At 53.3% G+C, this 19981-nt stretch overlaps 1 protein-coding gene across 2 annotated transcripts in view; it reads left to right on the plus strand.

Annotated features, from left to right (window-relative positions):
- The window catches only part of ITGAL (integrin subunit alpha L), a 246993-nt gene that overhangs the window by 106283 nt on the left and 120729 nt on the right, over positions 1–19981 (plus strand). For both annotated transcript variants that reach the window (XM_073649043.1, XM_073649044.1), the window contains exons 7-9: positions 5235–5377; positions 6321–6465; positions 9094–9238. In XM_073649043.1, the coding sequence (XP_073505144.1) occupies positions 5235–5377; positions 6321–6465; positions 9094–9238 (433 nt within the window). The remainder of the gene's footprint in view (positions 1–5234; positions 5378–6320; positions 6466–9093; positions 9239–19981) is intronic.

Consider the following 19981-nt stretch of genomic DNA (forward strand, 5'->3'; position numbering starts at 1 on the left):
ATCAAATACTGACATCTCCATTCCCCACCCTCCTCCTCCATCACATACCAACATCTCCATTCTCCACCCAATTTCTCCTCCATAATCACATACCGATATCTCCATTCTCTACCCTCCTCCTCTATCACATGATATGTCTATTCTCCACCCTCTTCCTCTATCACATACCGATATCTCCATTCTCTACCCTCCTCCTCTATCACATACCGACATCTCCATTCTCCACCCTCCTCCTCTATCACATACCGACATCTCCATTCTCTACCCTCTTCCTCTATCACATACCGACATCTCCATTCTCTACCCTCCTCCTCTATCACATACTGACACCTCCATTCTCTACCCTCCTCCTCTATCACATACCGACATCTCCATTCTCTACCCTCTTCCTCTATCACATACCGACATCTCCATTCTCTACCCTCTTCCTCTATCACATACCGACATCTCCATTCTCTACCCTCCTCCTCTATCACATACCGACACCTCCATTCTCTACCCTCCTCCTCTATCACATACCGACATCTCCATTGTCTACCCTCCTCCTCTATCACATACCGACATCTCCATTCTCTACCCTCCTCCTCTATCACATACCGATATGTCCATTCTCCACCCTCCTTCTCCTCCATCAAATACTGACATCTCCATTCCCCACCCTCTTCCTCCATCACATACCAACATCTCCATTCTCCACCCAATTTCTCCTCCATAATCACATACCGATATCTCCATTCTCCACGCTCCTTCTCCTCCGTCATCACATACTGATGTCTCCTTTCTCCCCCTTCCTCCATGACATACTGACATCTTGTTGCTCCAATGTCCTCCTCCATCACATACCGACATCTCCATTCTCTACCCTCCTCCTCTATCACATACCGACATCTCCATTCTCTACCCTCTTCCTCTATCACATACCGACATCTCCATTCTCTACCCTCTTCCTCTATCACATACCGACATCTCCATTGTCTACCCTCCTCCTCTATCACATACCGACATCTCCATTCTCTACCCTCCTCCTCTATCACATACCGACATCTCCATTCTCTACCCTCCTCCTCTATCACATACCGATATGTCCATTCTCCACCCTCCTTCTCCTCCATCAAATACTGACATCTCCATTCCCCACCCTCCTCCTCCATCACATACCAACATCTCCATTCTCCACCCAATTTCTCCTCCATAATCACATACCGATATCTCCATTCTCCACGCTCCTTCTCCTCCGTCATCACATACTGATGTCTCCTTTCTCCATGACATACTGACATCTTGTTGCTCCAATGTCCTCCTCCATCACATACCGACATCTCCATTCTCCACCCTCCTCCATCACATACCAACATCTTCTTTCTCCATCCTCCTCCATCACCTACTGACGTCTCCTTTCTCCACCCTCCTCTATCACATACCGACATCTCCATTCTCCATATTCCTCCTCCTCCTCTTCAATCACATACCGACATCTCCTTTCTCCACCCTCCTCCATCATATACTCACATCTCCTTTCTCCACCCTCCTCCATCACATTCCGACATCTCCTTTCTCCACCCTCTTCCTCCATCACATACTCCCATCTCCTTTCTCCGCTCTCCTCCTCCATCACATACTCCCATCTCCTTTCTCCACCCTCCTCCTCCATCACATACTCGCATTTCCTTTCTCCACCCTCCTCCATCACATACTCACATTTCCTTTCTCCACTCTCCTCCATCACATACCGACATCTCCTTTCTCCACTCTCCTCCTCCATCACATACCGACATCTCCTTTCTCCACTCTCCTCCTCCATCACATACCGACATCTCCTTTCTCCACTCTCCTCCTTCATCACATACTGACATCTCCTTTCTCCACCGTCCTCCTCCATCACATGCTCACATCTCCTTTCTCCGCTCTCCTCCTCCATCACATACTCACATCTCCTTTCTCCTCTCTCCTCCATCACATACCGACATCTCCTTTCTCCACTCTCCTCCTCCATCACATACTCACATCTCCTTTCTCCACTCTCCTCCTCCATCACATACTGACATCTCCTTTCTCCACTCTCCTCCTCCATCACATACCGACATCTCCTTTCTCCACTCTCCTCCTCCATCACATACCGACATCTCCTTTCTCCACTCTCCTCCTCCATCACATACTCACATCTCCTTTCTCCACTCTCCTCCTCCATCACATACTCACATCTCCTTTCTCCACTCTCCTCCTCCATCACATACTCACATCTCCTTTCTCCACCGTCCTCCTCCATCACATACTCACATCTCCTTTCTCCGCTCTCCTCCTCCATCACATACCGACATCTTCTTTCTCCTCTCTCCTCCATCACATATCGACATCTCCTTTCTCCACTCTCCTCCTCCATCACATATCGACATCTCCTTTCTCCACTCTCCTCCTCCATCACATACCGACATCTCCTTTCTCCTCTCTCCTCCATCACATACCGACATCTCCTTTCTCCACTCTCCTCCTCCATCACATACTCACATCTCCTTTCTCCACTCTCCTCCTCCATCACATACCGACATCTCCTTTCTCCACTCTCCTCCATCACATACTGACATCTCCTTTCTCCACTCTCCTCCTCCATCACATACCGACATCTCCTTTCTCCACTCTCCTCCTCCATCACATACTCACATCTCCTTTCTCATCTCTCCTCCTCCATCACATACTCACATCTCCTTTCTCCACTCTCCTCCACCATCACATACTCACATCTCCTTTCTCCACCGTCCTCCTCCATCACATACTCACATCTCCTTTCTCCGCTCTCCTCCTCCATCACATACCGACATCTCCTTTCTCCTCTCTCCTCCATCACATACCGACATCTCCTTTCTCCACTCTCCTCCTCCATCACATACTGACATCTCCTTTCTCCACTCTCCTCCTCCATCACATACTCACATCTCCTTTCTCCACTCTCCTCTCCATCACATACTCACATCTCCTTTCTCCACTCTCCTCCTCCATCACATACTCACATCTCCTTTCTCCACTCTCCTCCTCCATCACATACCAACATCTCCTTTCTCCACTCTCCTCCTCCATCACATACCGACATCTCCTTTCTCCGCTCTCCTCCTCCATCACATACTCACATCTCCTTTCTCCACTCTCTTCCTCCATCACATACTCACATCTCCTTTCTCCACTCTCCTCCTCCATCACATACCGACATCTCCTTTCTCCACTCTCCTCCTCCATCACATACTCACATCTCCTTTCTCCACTCTCCTCCTCCATCACATACTCACATCTCCTTTCTCCACTCTCCTCCTCTATCACATACTCACATCTCCTTTCTCCACTCTCCTCCTCCATCACATACCGACATCTCCTTTCTCCACTCTCCTCCTCCATCACATACTCACATCTCCTTTCTCCACTCTCCTCCTCCATCACATACCGACATCTCCTTTCTCCACTCTCCTCCTCCATCACATACTCACATCTCCTTTCTCCACTCTCTTCCTCCATCACATACTCACATCTCCTTTCTCCACTCTCCTCCTCCATCACATACCGACATCTCCTTTCTCCACTCTCCTCCTCCATCACATACCGACATCTCCTTTCTCCACTCTCCTCCTCCATCACATACTCACATCTCCTTTCTCCACTCTCCTCCTTCATCACATACTCACATCTCCTTTCTCCACTCTCCTCCTCCATCACATACCGACATCTCCTTTCTCCACTCTCCTCCTCCATCACATACCGACATCTCCTTTCTCCACTCTCCTCCTCCATCACATACTCACATCTCCTTTCTCCACTCTCCTCCTTCATCACATACTCACATCTCCTTTCTCCACTCTCCTCCTTCATCACATACTCACATCTCCTTTCTCCACTCTCTTCCTCCATCACATACTCACATCTCCTTTCTCCACTCTCCTCCTCCATCACATACTCACATCTCCTTTCTCCACTCTCCTCCTCCATCACATACTCACATCTCCTTTCTCCACTCTCCTCCTCCATCACATACTCACATCTCCTTTCTCCACTCTCCTCCTTCATCACATACTCACATCTCCTTTCTCCACTCTCTTCCTCCATCACATACTCACATCTCCTTTCTCCACTCTCCTCCTCCATCACATACTCACATCTCCTTTCTCCACTCTCCTCCTCCATCACATACCGACATCTCCTTTCTCCGCTCTCCTCCTCTATCACATACTCACATCTCCTTTCTCCGCTCTCCTCCTCCTTCACATACTTACATCTCCTTTCTCCACTCTCCTCCTCCATCACATACTCACATCTCCTTTCTCCACTCTCCTCCATCACATACTCACATCTCCTTTCTCCACTCTCCTCCTCCATCACATACCGACATCTCCTTTCTCCACTCTCCTCCTCCATCACATACTCACATCTCCTTTCTCCACTCTCCTCCTCCATCACATACTCACATCTCCTTTCTCCACTCTCCTCCTCCATCACATACTCACATCTCCTTTCTCCACTCTCCTCCTCCATCACATACTCACATCTCCTTTCTCCACTCTCCTCCTCCATCACATACTCACATCTCCTTTCTCCACTCTCCTCCATCACATACTCACATCTCCTTTCTCCACTCTCCTCCTCCATCACATACCGACATCTCCTTTCTCCACTCTCCTCCTCCATCACATACTCACATCTCCTTTCTCCACTCTCCTCCTCCATCACATACTCACATCTCCTTTCTCCACTCTCCTCCTCCATCACATACTCACATCTCCTTTCTCCACTCTCCTCCTCCATCACATACTCACATCTCCTTTCTCCACTCTCCTCCTCCATCACATACTCACATCTCCTTTCTCCACTCTCCTCCTCCATCACATACTCACATCTCCTTTCTCCACTCTCCTCCTCCATCACATACTCACATCTCCTTTCTCCACTCTCCTCCTCCATCACATACTCACATCTCCTTTCTCCACTCTCCTCCTCCATCACATACTCACATCTCCTTTCTCCACTCTCCTCCTCCATCACATACCGACATCTCCTTTCTCCACTCTCCTCCTCCATCACATACTCACATCTCCTTTCTCCACTCTCCTCCTCCATCACATACTCGCATCTCCTTTCTCCACTCTCCTCCTCCATCACATACTCACATCTCCTTTCTCCACTCTCCTCCTCCATCACATACTCACATCTCCTTTCTCCACCTTTCTCCACAATAAATTACTTTTCTTTTTTTATAGTTCGCGGTTGTTAAGTTTGAGAGTCGTCCTGAGAAAATTTTCAATTTTAAGGATTATCAGAATGGGAAGGGTGAAGAAGGAATTTTAAACATGAAGCATTCGGGAGGTGGAACAAACATATACAAAGCCATCAACTTCACCCTGTAAGTAGTCCGGATCCCTATGGTGGTGGTTGAATGTCCTCTTCTGGTTGGGCATGGGGCCTCGTCTATAGCAGGTATATACTGACAATAACATAAAGGAGGTAGCAGTGATGTCCGGGGCCTCCGGTAGCCGTGGTGTCCGGGGCCTCGGGTAGCAGTGATGTCAGGGGCCTCCGGTAGCAGTGGTGTCCGGGGCCTCCGGTAGCCGTGGTGTCCGGGGCCTCCGGTAGCCGTGGTGTCCGGGGCCTCCGGTAGCCGTGGTGTCCGGGGCCTCCGGTAGCAGTGGTGTCCGGGGCCTCCGGTAGCCGTGGTGTCCGGGGCCTCCGGTAGCCGTGGTGTCCGGGGCCTCCGGTAGCCGTGGTGTCCGGGGCCTCCGGTAGCCGTGGTGTCCGGGGCCTCCGGTAGCCGTGGTGTCCGGGGCCTCCGGTAGCAGTGGTGTCCGGGGCCTCCGGTAGCAGTGGTGTCCGGGGCCTCCGGTAGCAGTGGTGTCCGGGGCCTCCGGTAGCCGTGGTGTCCGGGGCCTCCGGTAGCCGTGGTGTCCGGGGCCTCCGGTAGCCGTGGTGTCCGGGGCCTCCGGTAGCCGTGGTGTCCGGGGCCTCCGGTAGCCGTGGTGTCCGGGGCCTCCGGTAGCCGTGGTGTCCGGGGCCTCCGGTAGCCGTGGTGTCCGGGGCCTCCGGTAGCAGTGGTGTCCGGGGCCTCCGGTAGCCGTGGTGTCCGGGGCCTCCGGTAGCCGTGGTGTCTGCAGTCCTACCATGGCTCCTGCGCACACCGGCAGCAGTTGACCACATTTCATTTCCGGCTTTTCTGGGATTTCTCTGATGGAGGTGTTGATTTCCTGAAGCTTTATGTGTAGAGTCTCTAGACATATAATTTACCTGATCTGATGAAGATCTCAGTGATTTGTGCCATTACCCGTCTATTAAAATCCCACGTCTTCCTGCAGAAATGAGATCTTCACACCTGTAGCGGGAGCTCGGGAGCAAGCAAAGAAAATTCTTCTCCTTCTGTCAGATGGAGACTCCCACGATAATAACAATGGAGTGATAGAAGCTACAGACCAAAAGAAAGTCACCCGTTATGTCATTGGGGTAACCATCTTCATCTTCAGTGCCCTCACAGGGCGATCTTCTGTCCTTCACTCCTCATCCAGGATGATATCTCAGGGCTACCGTTGTTATTTCACTCCTAAACCAAGACACCGTCACAGGGCGATCTTCTGTCTTGCACTCCTCCTCATCCAGAACACCATCTCAGGGTTATCTTCTGTCCTCCACTCCTCATTCAGTACGACATCTCAGGGCCAATTTTCTGTCCTACACTCCTTTCTAGGACACCATCTCAGGACTATATTCTGTCTTCCACTCCTCATTCAGGAGGACGTCTCAGGGCTATCGTCTGTCCTCCATTCCTCATCCAATGCACCATCTCAGGGCTATCGTCTGTCCTCCATTCCTCATCCAATGCACCATCTCAGGGCTATCGTCTGTCCTCCATTCCTCATCCAATCCACCATCTCACGGTTATCTTCTGTCCTCCATTCCTCATCCAATGCACCATCTCAGGGCCAATTTTCTGTCCTACACTCCTTTCTAGGACACCATCTCAGGACTATATTCTGTCTTCCACTCCTCATTCAGGAGGACGTCTCAGGGCTATCGTCTGTCCTCCATTCCTCATCCAAGGCACCATCTCAGGGCTATCGTCTGTCCTCCATTCCTCATCCAATGCACCATCTCAGGGCTATCGTCTGTCCTCCATTCCTCATCCAATGCACCATCTCAGGGCTATCGTCTGTCCTCCATTCCTCATCCAATGCACCATCTCAGGGCTATCGTCTGTCCTCCATTCCTCATCCAATCCACCATCTCACGGTTATCTTCTGTCCTCCATTCCTCATCCAATGCACCATCTCAGGGCCAATTTTCTGTCCTACACTCCTTTCTAGGACACCATCTCAGGACTATATTCTGTCTTCCACTCCTCATTCAGGAGGACGTCTCAGGGCTATCGTCTGTCCTCCATTCCTCATCCAAGGCACCATCTCAGGGCTATCGTCTGTCCTCCATTCCTCATCCAATGCACCATCTCAGGGCTATCGTCTGTCCTCCATTCCTCATCCAATGCACCATCTCAGGGCTATCGTCTGTCCTCCATTCCTCATCCAATCCACCATCTCAGGGTTATCTTCTGTCCTCCATTCCTCATCCAATGACCATCTCAGGGCCAATTTTCTGTCCTACACTCCTTTCTAGGACACCATCTCAGGACTATATTCTGTCTTCCACTCCTCATTCAGGACATCTCAGGGCTATCGTCTGTCCTCCATTCCTCATCCAATGCACCATCTCAGGGTTATCATCTGTCCTCCATTCCTCATCCAATCCACTATCTCAGGGCTATCGTCTGTCCTCCATTCCTCATCCAATGCACCATCTCAGGGCTATCGTCTGTCCTCCATTCCTCATCCAATGCACCATCTCAGGGCTATCTTCTGACCTCGACTCCTCATCCAGGGCACCATCTCAGGGCTATCTTCTGTCCTGCACTCCTCATCCATGACGCCATCTCAGGGCTATCTTCTGTCCTCCATTCCTCATCCAATGCACCATCTCAAGGCTATCTTCTGTCCTACACTCCTCATCCATGACGCCATCTCAGGGCTATCTTCTGTTCTCCATTCCTCATCCATGACGCCATCTCAGGGCTATCGTCTGTCCTCCATTCCTCATCCAATGCACCATCTCAGGGCTATCGTCTGTCCTCCATTCCTCATCCAATGCACCATCTCAGGGCTATCGTCTGTCCTCCATTCCTCATCCAATGCACCATCTCAGGGCTATCGTCTGTCCTCCATTTCTCATCCAATGCACCATCTCAGGGCTATCTTCTGCCCTACACTCCTCATCCATGACGCCATCTCAGGCTATATTCTGTCCTCCATTCCTTATCCAATGCACCATCTCAGGCTATCTTCTGCCCTACACTCCTCATCCATGATGCCATCTCAGGGTATCTTCTGTCATCTACTCCTCATCCATGACGCCATCTCAGGGTATCTTCTGTCTTCTACTCCTCATCCATGACGCCATTTCAGGGGCTATCTTCTGACCTCGATTCCTCATCCATGACGCCATCTCAGGGTATCTTCTATCTTCTACTCCTCATCCATGACGCCATCTCAGGGTATCTTCTGTCTTCTACTCCTCATCTATGACGCCATTTCAGGGGCTATCTTCTGACCTCGATTCCTCATCCATGACGCCATCTCAGGGTATCTTCTACTCCTCATCCATGACGCCATCTCAGGGTATCTTCTGTCTTCTACTCCTCATCCATGACGCCATCTCAGGGTATCTTCTGTCTTCTACTCCTCATCTATGACGCCATTTCAGGGGCTATCTTCTGACCTCGATTCCTCATCCATGACGCCATCTCAGGGCTATCTTCTCTCCTACACTCCTCATCATGACGCCATCTCAGGGGCTATCTTCTGTCCTACACTCCTCATCCATGACGCCATCTCAGGGCTATCTTCTGTCCTACACTCCTCATCATGACGCCATTTCAGGGGCTTTCTTCTGTCTTCCACTCAGCCCTGAGATGGCATCTTGAATGATATCTTCCGTTGTCTCTTCTTTATCCTGTAGACAAACAAATTAAAGTCCATCCTTTGTACAGTTTTACGAATGCCATGTACAAATTTATTTTCTTAACAGGTAGGAAAAAACTTCATAAGCTTAAGAGACAAAATAGCCAAACTGGCTTCTTACCCAACGGATAAGCACACCGAAGTCTTAACCGATTATTCTAGACTTGTGGGTTTCTTTAATGAGCTGCAAAGCAAGATCCTGGCAATTGAAGGTGAGTCTCCGCATGATTATACAGGTCATCATATTACAGTTTACGAGCAGAAATATGTATAGAAAATGTGGAGTCACTGTGTACAGACAGTGGGGAAAATAAGTATTTGATACACTGCCGATTTTGCAGTTTTCCCCTCTACAGAGAATGGAGAGATCTGTAATCTTTATCGTCGGTCACTTCACCTGTGAGACAGAATCTACAAATAAAATCCAGAAAATCACATTGTAGGATTGTTACATAATTAATTTGCATTTTATTGCATGAAATAAGTATTTGATACAATAGAAAAACAGAACTTAATATTTGGTGCAGAAACCTTTGTTACAATTACAGAGGTCAGACGTTTCCTGTAGCTCTTGACCAGGTTTGCACACACTGCAGCAGGGATTTTGGCCCCCTCCTCCATACAGATCTTCACCAGGTTTGCACACACTGCAGCAGGGATTTTGGCCCCCTCCTCATACAGATCTTCACCAGGTTTGCACACACTGCAGCAGGGATTTTGCCCCCCTCCTCCATACAGATCTTCTCCAGATCTTTCAGATTTCGGGGCTGTCACTGGGTAACATTGAGTTTCAGCTCCCTCCAAAGATTTTCTACTAGGTTCAGGTCTGGTGACTGGCTAGACCACTCCAGGACTTTGAATTGCTTCTTACGGAGCCACTCCTTAATTGCCCTGACTGTGTGTTTCTGGTCATTGTCATGTTGGAAGATCCAGCCTCGACCCATCTTCAATGCTCTTACCTTGGGAAGGAGTTTGTCCCCTTTGCAGAAAAGCACCCCCAAAGTATGATGTTTCCCCACCATGCTTCACAGTTGGGACGGTGTTCTTGGGGTTGTACTCATCCTTCTTCTTCCTCCAAACACGGCGATTGGAGTTGATACCAAAAAGTTCTCTTTTGGCCACATCTGACCACATGATCTTCTCCCATGCCTCCTCTGGATCATCCAGATGGTCATTAGTGAACTTCAAATGGGCCTGAACATGTGCTGGTGTGAGCAGGGGGACCTTGCGTGCCCTGCAGGATTTTAATCCATGACAGCGTAATGTGTTACTAACAGTAATGTTTGAGACTGTGGTCCCAGCTCTCTCCAGGTCATTGACCAGGTCCTCCCGTGTAGTTCTGGGCTGATTCCTGACCTTTCTCAGAATCCTCCTTATATGACATGCAGAAGTATTGCTGTTGCTTTCAAAGCATTCAGCAACTATTAGAAGTAACACAAGCACAGGAGACAGGAAGTGTTGTGCTCCAGAAGCATCCAGCAACTAGAGGGGTTAACACAGTCACAGAAGACAGGGAGTGTTTTAGCAGAGCCCCAGTGGGATTGTGGGGAAGTTGTTTACTGTCTGGCTGGAGCCAAAGAGAAAGGTGGTGTGTGTGTTCTGTATCTCACACAAGTGCCCCTGCAAGTGAAAAGGATTCAATTCAGGAGTGAAGCTAAGCAAAGGTCAGGTAGAGTTCCTGAACTAACAGTGCAGAGTAGTGTCAAGCATAAAGATAAGGACTGGAAGAAATGGTGTCACAGGGATCATCTCCCTCAGCAAACCCCCCCGCCTTCCATCTCACTGTGCTGTAAAGAATGCTGTGTTCATTAATGTGCCTTTGCATTAGAACTGTGCTGTCCTGTACTACTGGGAAGACTGTGAACTGCTGTGCTGCTAAGGAAACTGTACTGTTTGTCACTGGAGCCTGTTGCTCATAAGACTTAACTTGCACTGGCTGTGCGGCTTCTTATTAAATGCTACTGTTCTACCGTTTATGAGGACTCTTGTCAAGTGTGTCTGATCAGCAAGTGAAACAACCTACGTGTCTGAGCCTGAGGGTCAATACCCCTGTGTGCCTGAGAGAAGCTGCAGCACATGGTCTATGGTCGCCCTGCGTAACGGTTCCCCCAGGATTCCAAAGAATTCATGTAACCGGTCTCGCCCCTATCTGACCCTAGCGGCGTGCACAGAACACTTACCCCACGAGGTGAGATCCTGCATGGGGCCCCAGACCGGGGAAGATTGACGTAATCTTGTGTTTCTTCCATTTTCTAATAACTGCGCCAACAGTTGTTGCCTTCTCACCAACCAAATGGAAAAAAATAGACTCCTAAAATTCACTTTAACTAATATTCTTTAAAAAGGACTAATATACATGTAGCTGGCACAACAATGAGTGCACGAATAGCGAGATAAGGGTTAGGTGTACTCAGGGAGCGCTTTAATGGCAGGAGAATAAAGTAATGTAGTACGGGTTATTCAGCGTATAGCCAGAGAAGAGAGATGAGCGAGCGTGTATTGTTAACCCTTTCAGCGAGCACGCTCGGGTGCTCGGCATCTATGCTAGTGTCGCCGCGGCTACATGTGTCACAGCTGTTAGACAGCTGTGACACATGCAGGGATTGCCTAACAAACAGGCAATCCCTGCATGTGTCACAGCTGTCTAACAGCCGAGCACCCGAGCGTGCTCGCTGAAAGGGTTAACAATACACGCTCGCTCATCACTACTAGAGAACAGAACAAAAGCCTAACAAGTCCCTGGTTGTCCCTTCTGTCTCTCCCTTCCTGGCACTGGAGGTCGGCCCCCTCATCTGTACTGCGTGTCGCCCCCTCATCTGTACTGCGTGTCGCCCCCTCATCTGTACTGCGTGTCGCCCCCTCATCTGTACTGCGTGTCGCCCCCTCATCTGTACTGCGTGTCGCCCCCTCATCTGTACTGCGTGTCGCCCCCTCATCTGTACTGCGTGTCGCCCCCTCATCTGTACTGCGTGTCGCCCCCTCATCTGTACTGCGTGTCGTCCCCTCATCTGTACTGCGTGTCGCCCCCTCATCTGTACTGCGTGTCGCCCCCTCCTCTGTACTGCGTGTCGCCCCCTCATCTGTACTGCGTGTCGCCCCCTCCTCTGTACTGCGTGTCGTCCCCTCCTCTGTACTGCGTGTCGTCCCCTCATCTGTACTGCGTGTCGTCCCCTCATCTGTACTGCGTGTCGTCCCCTCATCTGTACTGCGTGTCGTCCCCTCATCTGTACTGCGTGTCGCCCCCTCAGCGTCGGTGTTCCTTATAGATCCTGTCGCCCCCTCATCTGTACTGCGTGTTGCCCCCTCATCTGTACTGCGTGTCACCCCCTCATCTGAACTGCGTGTCGTCCCCTCATCTGTACTGCGTGTCGCCCCCTCATCTGTACTACGTGTCACCCCCTCAGCGTCGGTGTTCCTTATAGATCCTGTCGCCCCCTCATCTGTACTGCGTGTCGCCCCCTCATCTGTACTGCGTGTCACCCCCTCATCAGTACTGCGTGTCGCCTCCTCATCTGTACTGCGTGTCGCCCCCTCATCTGTACTACGTGTCGCCCCCTCAGCGTCGGTGTTCCTTATAGATCCTGTCGCCCCCTCATCTGTACTGCGTGTCGCCCCCTCATCTGTACTGCGTGTCGCCCCCTCATCTGTACTGCGTGTCGCCCCCTCATCTGTACTGCGTGTCGCCCCCTCATCTGTACTGCGTGTCGCCCCCTCATCTGTACTGCGTGTCGCCCCCTCATCTGTACTGCGTGTCGCCCCCTCATTTGTACTGCGTGTCGCCCCCTCATTTGTACTGCGTGTCGCCCCCTCATCTGTACTGCGTGTCGCCCCCTCATCTGTACTGCGTGTCGCCCCCTCATCTGTACTGCGTGTCGCCCCCTCATCTGTACTGTGTGTCACCCCCTCATTTGTACTGCGTGTCGCCCCCTCATCTGCACTGCGTGTCGTCCCCTCAGCGTCGGTGTACCTTATAGACCCTGTTATCCCCTCATCTGTACTGCGTGTCGCCCCCTCATCTGTACTGCGTGTCGCCCCCTCATCTGTACTGCGCGTCACCCCCTCATCTGTACTGCGCGTCGCCCCCTCATCTGTACTGCGTGTCGCCCCCTCATCTGTACTGCGTGTCGCCCCCTCATCTGTACTGCGTGTCGCCCCCTCATCTGTATTGCGTGTCGCCCCCTCGTCTGCGCTGCGTGTCGCCCCCTCATCTGCACTGCGTGTCACCCCCTCATCTGTACTGCGTGTCACCCCCTCATCTGTACTGCGTGTCACCCCCTCATCTGTACTGCGTGTCGCCCCCTCATCTGTACTGCGTGTCGCCCCCTCATCTGTACTGCGTGTCGTCCCCTCATCTGTACTGCGTGTCGCCCCCTCATCTGTACTGCGTGTCACCCCCTCATCTGAACTGCGTGTCGTCCCCTCATCTGTACTGCGTGTCGCCCCCTCATCTGTACTACGTGTCACCCCCTCAGCGTCGGTGTTCCTTATAGATCCTGTCGCCCCCTCATCTGTACTGCGTGTCGCCCCCTCATCTGTACTGCGTGTCGCCCCCTCATCAGTACTGCGTGTCGCCTCCTCATCTGTACTGCGTGTCGCCCCCTCATCTGTACTGCGTGTCGCCGCCTCATTTGTACTGCGTGTCGCCCCCTCATTTGTACTGCGTGTCGCCCCCTCATTTGTACTGCGTGTCGCCCCCTCATCTGTACTGCGTGTCGCCCCCTCATCTGTACTGCGTGTCGCCCCCTCATCTGTACTGCGTGTCGCCCCCTCATCTGTACTGCGTGTCGCCCCCTCATCTGTACTGCGTGTCGCCCCCTCATCTGTATTGCGTGTCGCCCCCTCGTCTGCGCTGCGTGTCGCCCCCTCATCTGCACTGCGTGTCACCCCCTCATCTGTACTGCGTGTCACCCCCTCATCTGTACTGCGTGTCACCCCCTCATCTGTACTGCGTGTCGCCCCCTCATCTGTACTGCGTGTCGCCCCCTCATCTGTACTGCGTGTCGTCCCCTCATCTGTACTGCGTGTCGCCCCCTCATCTGTACTGCGTGTCACCCCCTCATCTGAACTGCGTGTCGTCCCCTCATCTGTACTGCGTGTCGCCCCCTCATCTGTACTGCGTGTCGCCCCCTCATCTGTACTGCGTGTCGTCCCCTCATCTGTACTGCGTGTCGCCCCCTCATCTGTACTGCGTGTCGCCCCCTCATCAGTACTGCGTGTCGCCTCCTCATCTGTACTGCGTGTCGCCCCCTCATCTGTACTGCGTGTCGCCGCCTCATTTGTACTGCGTGTCGCCCCCTCATTTGTACTGCGTGTCGCCCCCTCATTTGTACTGCGTGTCGCCCCCTCATCTGTACTGCGTGTCGCCCCCTCATTTGTACTGCGTGTCGCCCCCTCATCTGCACTGCGTGTCGTCCCCTCAGCGTCGGTGTACCTTATAGACCCTGTTATCCCCTCATCTGTATTGCGTGTCGCCCCATCATCTGTACTGCGTGTCGCCCCCTCATCTGTACTGCGCGTCACCCCCTCATCTGTACTGCGCGTCGCCCCCTCATCTGTACTGCGTGTCGCCCCCTCATCTGTACTGCGTGTCGCCCCCTCATCTGTACTGCGTGTCGCCCCCTCATCTGTATTGCGTGTCGCCCCCTCGTCTGCGCTGCGTGTCGCCCCCTCATCTGCACTGCGTGTCACCCCCTCATCTGTACTGCGTGTCACCCCCTCATCTGTACTGCGTGTCACCCCCTCATCTGTACTGCGTGTCGCCCCCTCATCTGTACTGCGTGTCGCCCCCTCATCTGTACTGCGTGTCGTCCCCTCATCTGTACTGCGTGTCGCCCCCTCATCTGCACTGCGTGTCGCCCTCTCATCTGTACTGCGTGTCGCCCCCTCATCTGTACTGCGTGTCGCCCCCTCATCTGTACTGTGTGTCGCCCCCTCATCTGTACTGCGTGTCGCCCCTTCATCTGTACTGCGTGTCGCCCCCTCATCTGTACTGCGTGTCGCCCCCTCATCTGTACTGCGTGTCGCCCCTTCATCTGTACTGCGTGTCGCCCCCTCATCTGTACTGCGTGTCGCCCCCTCATCTGTACTGCGGGTCGCCCCCTCATCTGTACTGCGGGTCGCCCCCTCATCTGTACTGCGTGTCGCCCCCTCATCTGTACTGCGCGTCGCCCCCTCATCTGTACTGCGCGTCGCCCCCTCATCTGTACTGCGCGTCGCCCCCTCATCTGTACTGCGCGTCGCCCCCTCATCTGTACTGCGTGTCGCCCCCTCAGCGTCGGTGTTCCTTACAGACCCTGTTATCCCCTCATCTGTACTGCGTGTCGCCCCCTCATCTGTACTGCGCGTCGCCCCCTCATCTGTACTGCGCGTCGCCCCCTCATCTGTACTGCGCGTCGCCCCCTCATCTGTACTGCGTGTCGCCCCCTCGTCTGTACTGCGTGTCGCCCCCTCGTCTGTACTGCGTGTCGCCCCCTCGTCTGTACTGCGTGTCGCCCCCTCATCTGTACTGCGTGTCGCTCCCTCATCTGTACTGCGTGTCGCCCCCTCGTCTGTACTGCGTGTCGCCCCCTCGTCTGTACTGCGTGTCGCCCCCTCGTCTGTACTGCGTGTCGCCCCCTCGTCTGTACTGCGTGTCGCCCCCTCGTCTGTACTGCGTGTCGCCCCCTCAGCGTCGGTGTTCCTTATAGACCCTCTTATCCCCTATGAGAAGGGCCATATAGATGCAGGTCGCCCCCATAGACCGTTTGCTGTAGAATCACGTCCACGTCAGCGTCGTAAGAAGTACAATCCTACCACATTATTATGGGCGAAACAAGGGGGAGAAGGTGGAGAAAACCGTGACGGAGGCATAATAAACTCATCACATATGAATCTACGTGAAGGACCGAACCTCAACAATGTGGTGTAGATAACGGCCTCATGTTGTCGCTGTTCACACTAATATCCATTATTCCCCTCATCAGACGCACACATCCTACCGGAGCAGGCTCCATACGGAAAGACAGCAATGTATATACAGATATAACACTTCCGGTCGCCGGGTGCGGTCCATTGACGTCACGTGTGCCAGATGCCATGGGTAATGTCACTTCCGGTCGCCAGGTGCGGTCAATTCACGTCACCTGTGTGCATCGGATGCCATCTGTAACATCACTTCTGGCCATTTGGTGCGGTCCATTGACGTCACCTGTGTATGCCGGATGCCATGGGTGACATCACTTCTGGCTGCTGGGTGCGATTCATTGAGATCACCTGTGTGCACTGGATGCCATGGGTAACATCACTTCTGGCTGCCGGATGCGGTCCATTGACGTCACGTGTGCCGGATGCCATGGGTAACATCACTTCTGGCTGCCGGATGCGGTCCATTGACGTCACGTGTGCCGGATGCCATGGGTAACATCACTTCTGGCTGCCGGGTGCTGTCCATTGACGTCACGTGTGCCGGATGCCATGGGTAACATCACTTCTGGCTGCCAGGTGCTGTCCATTGACGTCACGTGTGCCGGATGCCATGGGTAACGTCACTTCTGGCTGCCAGGTGCTGTCCATTGACGTCACGTGTGCCGGATGCCATGGGTAACGTCACTTCTGGTCACCGGGTGCTGTCCATTGACGTCACATGTGTGCACCAGATGCCATGGGTAACGTCACTTCCGGTCGCCGGGTACGGTCAATTCACGTCACCTGTGTGCATCGGATGCCATCTGTAACATCACTTCTGGCCATTTGGTGTGGTCCATTGATGTCACCTGTGTGCTGGATGCCATGGGTGACATCACTTCTGGCCCCGGGTGCGGTCCATTGACGTCACGTGTGCCGGATGCCATGGGTAATGTCACTTCTGGTCACCCGGGTGCTGTCCATTGACGTCACATGTGTGCACCGGATGCCATGGGTAATGTCACTTCCGGTCGCCAGGTGCGGTCAATTCACGTCACCTGTGTGCATCGGATGCCATCTGTAACATCACTTCTGGCCATTTGGTGCGGTCCATTGACGTCACCTGTGTATGCCGGATGCCATGGGTGACATCACTTCTGGCCCCGGGTGCGATTCATTGAGATCATCTGTGTGCACTGGATGCCATGGGTAACATCACTTCTGGCTGCCAGATGCGGTCCATTGACGTCACGTGTGCCGGATGCCATGGGTAATGTCACTTCTGGCTGCCAGGTGCTGTCCATTGACGTCACGTGTGCCGAATGCCATGGGTAACATCACTTCTGGCTGCCAGGTGCTGTCCATTGACGTCACGTGTGCCGGATGCCATGGGTAACATCACTTCTGGCTGCCAGGTGCTGTCCATTGACGTCACATGTGTGCCGGATGCCATGGGTAACGTCACTTCTGGTCACCGGGTGCTGTCCATTGACGTCACATGTGTGCACCAGATGCCATGGGTAACGTCACTTCCGGTCGCCGGGTACGGTCAATTCACGTCACCTGTGTGCATCGGATGCCATCTGTAACATCACTTCTGGCCATTTGGTGTGGTCCATTGATGTCACCTGTGTGCTGGATGCCATGGGTGACATCACTTCTGGCCCCGGGTGCGATTCATTGATGTCACCTGTGTGCACTGGATGCCATGGGTGACATCACTTCTGGCCGCCGGATGCGGTCCATTGACATCACCTGTGTGCATCGGATGCCATGGGTGACATCACTTCTGGCTGCTGGGTGCGGTTCATTGACGTCACCTGTGTGCACCGGATGCCATGGGTGACATCACTTCTGGCTGCTGGGTGCGGTTCATTGACGTCACCTGTGTGCACCGGATGCCATGGGTGACATCACTTCTGGCTGCCGGGTGCGGTTCATTGACGTCACCTGTGTGCACCGGATGCCATGGGTAACATCACTTCCGGGTGCGGTCCATTGACATCACCTGTGTGCATCGGATGCCATGGGTGACATCACTTCTGGCCGCCGGATGCGGTCCATTGACATCACCTGTGTGCCCCGGATGCCATGGGTGACATCACTTCTGGCTGCTGGGTGCGGTTCATTGACGTCACCTGTGTGCACCGGATGCCATGGGTGACATCACTTCTGGACGCCGGATGCGATTCATTGATGTCACCTGTGTGCCCCGGATGCCATGGGTGACATCACTTCTGGCCGCCGGATGCGGTCCATTGACATCACCTGTGGGCCCCGGATGCCATGGGTGACATCACTTCTGGCCGCCGGATGCAGTCCATTGACATCACCTGTGTGCATCGGATGCCATGGGTGACATCACTTCTGGCTGCTGGGTGCGGTTCATTGACGTCACCTGTGGGCCCCGGATGCCATGGGTGACATCACTTCCGGGTGCGGTCCATTGGCATCAATCTCGTGCGTTCCAGTGATGCAACTTGCGGTCGGGGTGTGTGCTAACACGTGCGTCCTGCTCTATAGATGGAACGGTGCGGCAATCGGACTGGCTGTATTCTGGGTAATTGGCATCATGTTTTTCGTCTGTAGGGTATGTGTGCGTTATATATGGACGGTGTCTAGCACCATAACCCTGCAGACAGCGTCTTACTGCCACATGGAGATGGATCAGGATCTTCTATCAGTCCCCTGAGGAACCCTGTATCCTGCAGGGGAAACGCGTCGGGACCACCAATGAGGGACAATCAACGATAGGTGTCATTCCTGTTCTATGATGCCACATTGATGGCTGGCACGTGGTATATCTGTATATACATTGCTGTCTTTCCGTATGGAGCCTGCTCCGGTAGGATGTGTGCGTCTGATGAGGGGAATAATGGATATTAGTGTGAACAGCGACAACATGAGGACGTCATCTACACCACATTGTTGAGGTTCGGTCCTTCACGTAGATTCACATGTGATGAGTTTATTATGCCTCCATCACGGTTTTCTCCACCTTCTCCCCCTTGTTTCGCCCATAATAATGTGGTAGGATTATACTTCTTACGACGCCGACCTGGACGTGATTCTACAGCAATGAGGTCTATGGGGGCGACCTGCATCTATATGGCCCTTCTCATAGGGGATAAGAGGGTCTATAAGGAACACCGACGCTGAGGGGGTGACACACAGTACAGAAGAGGGGGCGACACGCAGTACAGATGAGGGGGCGACACGCAGTACAGATGAGGGGGCGACACGCAGTACAGATGAGGGGATAACAGGGTCTGTAAGGAACACCGACGCTGAGGGGGCGACACGCAGTACAGACGAGGGGGTGACACGCAGTACAGACGAGGGGGCGACATGCAGTACAGACGAGGGGGCGACATGCAGTACAGACGAGGGGGCGACACGCAGTACAGATGAGAGGGCGACACGCAGTACAGATGAGGGGGCGACACGCAGTACAGACGAGGGGGCGACACGCAGTACAGACGAGGGGGCGACACGCAGTACAGACGAGGGGGCGACACGCAGTACAGACGAGGGGGCGACACGCAGTACAGACGAGGGGGCGACACGCAGTACAGACGAGGGGGCGACACGCAGTACAGACGAGGGGGCGACACGCAGTACAGACGAGGGGGCGACACGCAGTACAGACGAGGGGGCGACACGCAGTACAGACGAGGGGGCGACACGCAGTACAGACGAGGGGGCGACACGCAGTACAGATGAGGGGATAACAGGGTCTGTAAGGAACACCGATGCTGAGGGGACGACACGCAGTGCAGATGAGGGGACGACACGCAGTACAGAGGAGGGGGCGACACGCAGTACAGAGGAGGGGGCGACACGCAGTACAGAGGAGGGGGCGACACGCAGTACAGAGGAGGGGGCGACACGCAGTACAGAGGAGGGGGCGACACGCAGTACAGAGGAGGGGGCGACACGCAGTACAGAGGAGGGGGCGACACGCAGTACAGAGGAGGGGGCGACACGCAGTACAGACGAGGGGGCGACACGCAGTACAGACGAGGGGGCGACACGCAGTACAGACGAGGGGGCGACACGCAGTACAGACGAGG

Source organism: Phyllobates terribilis, unplaced genomic scaffold (genome assembly GCF_046119375.1).
Source record: "Phyllobates terribilis strain yellow unplaced genomic scaffold, ASM4611937v1 Scaffold_9__5_contigs__length_417890890, whole genome shotgun sequence".
Classification (NCBI taxonomy): domain Eukaryota; kingdom Metazoa; phylum Chordata; class Amphibia; order Anura; family Dendrobatidae; genus Phyllobates; species Phyllobates terribilis.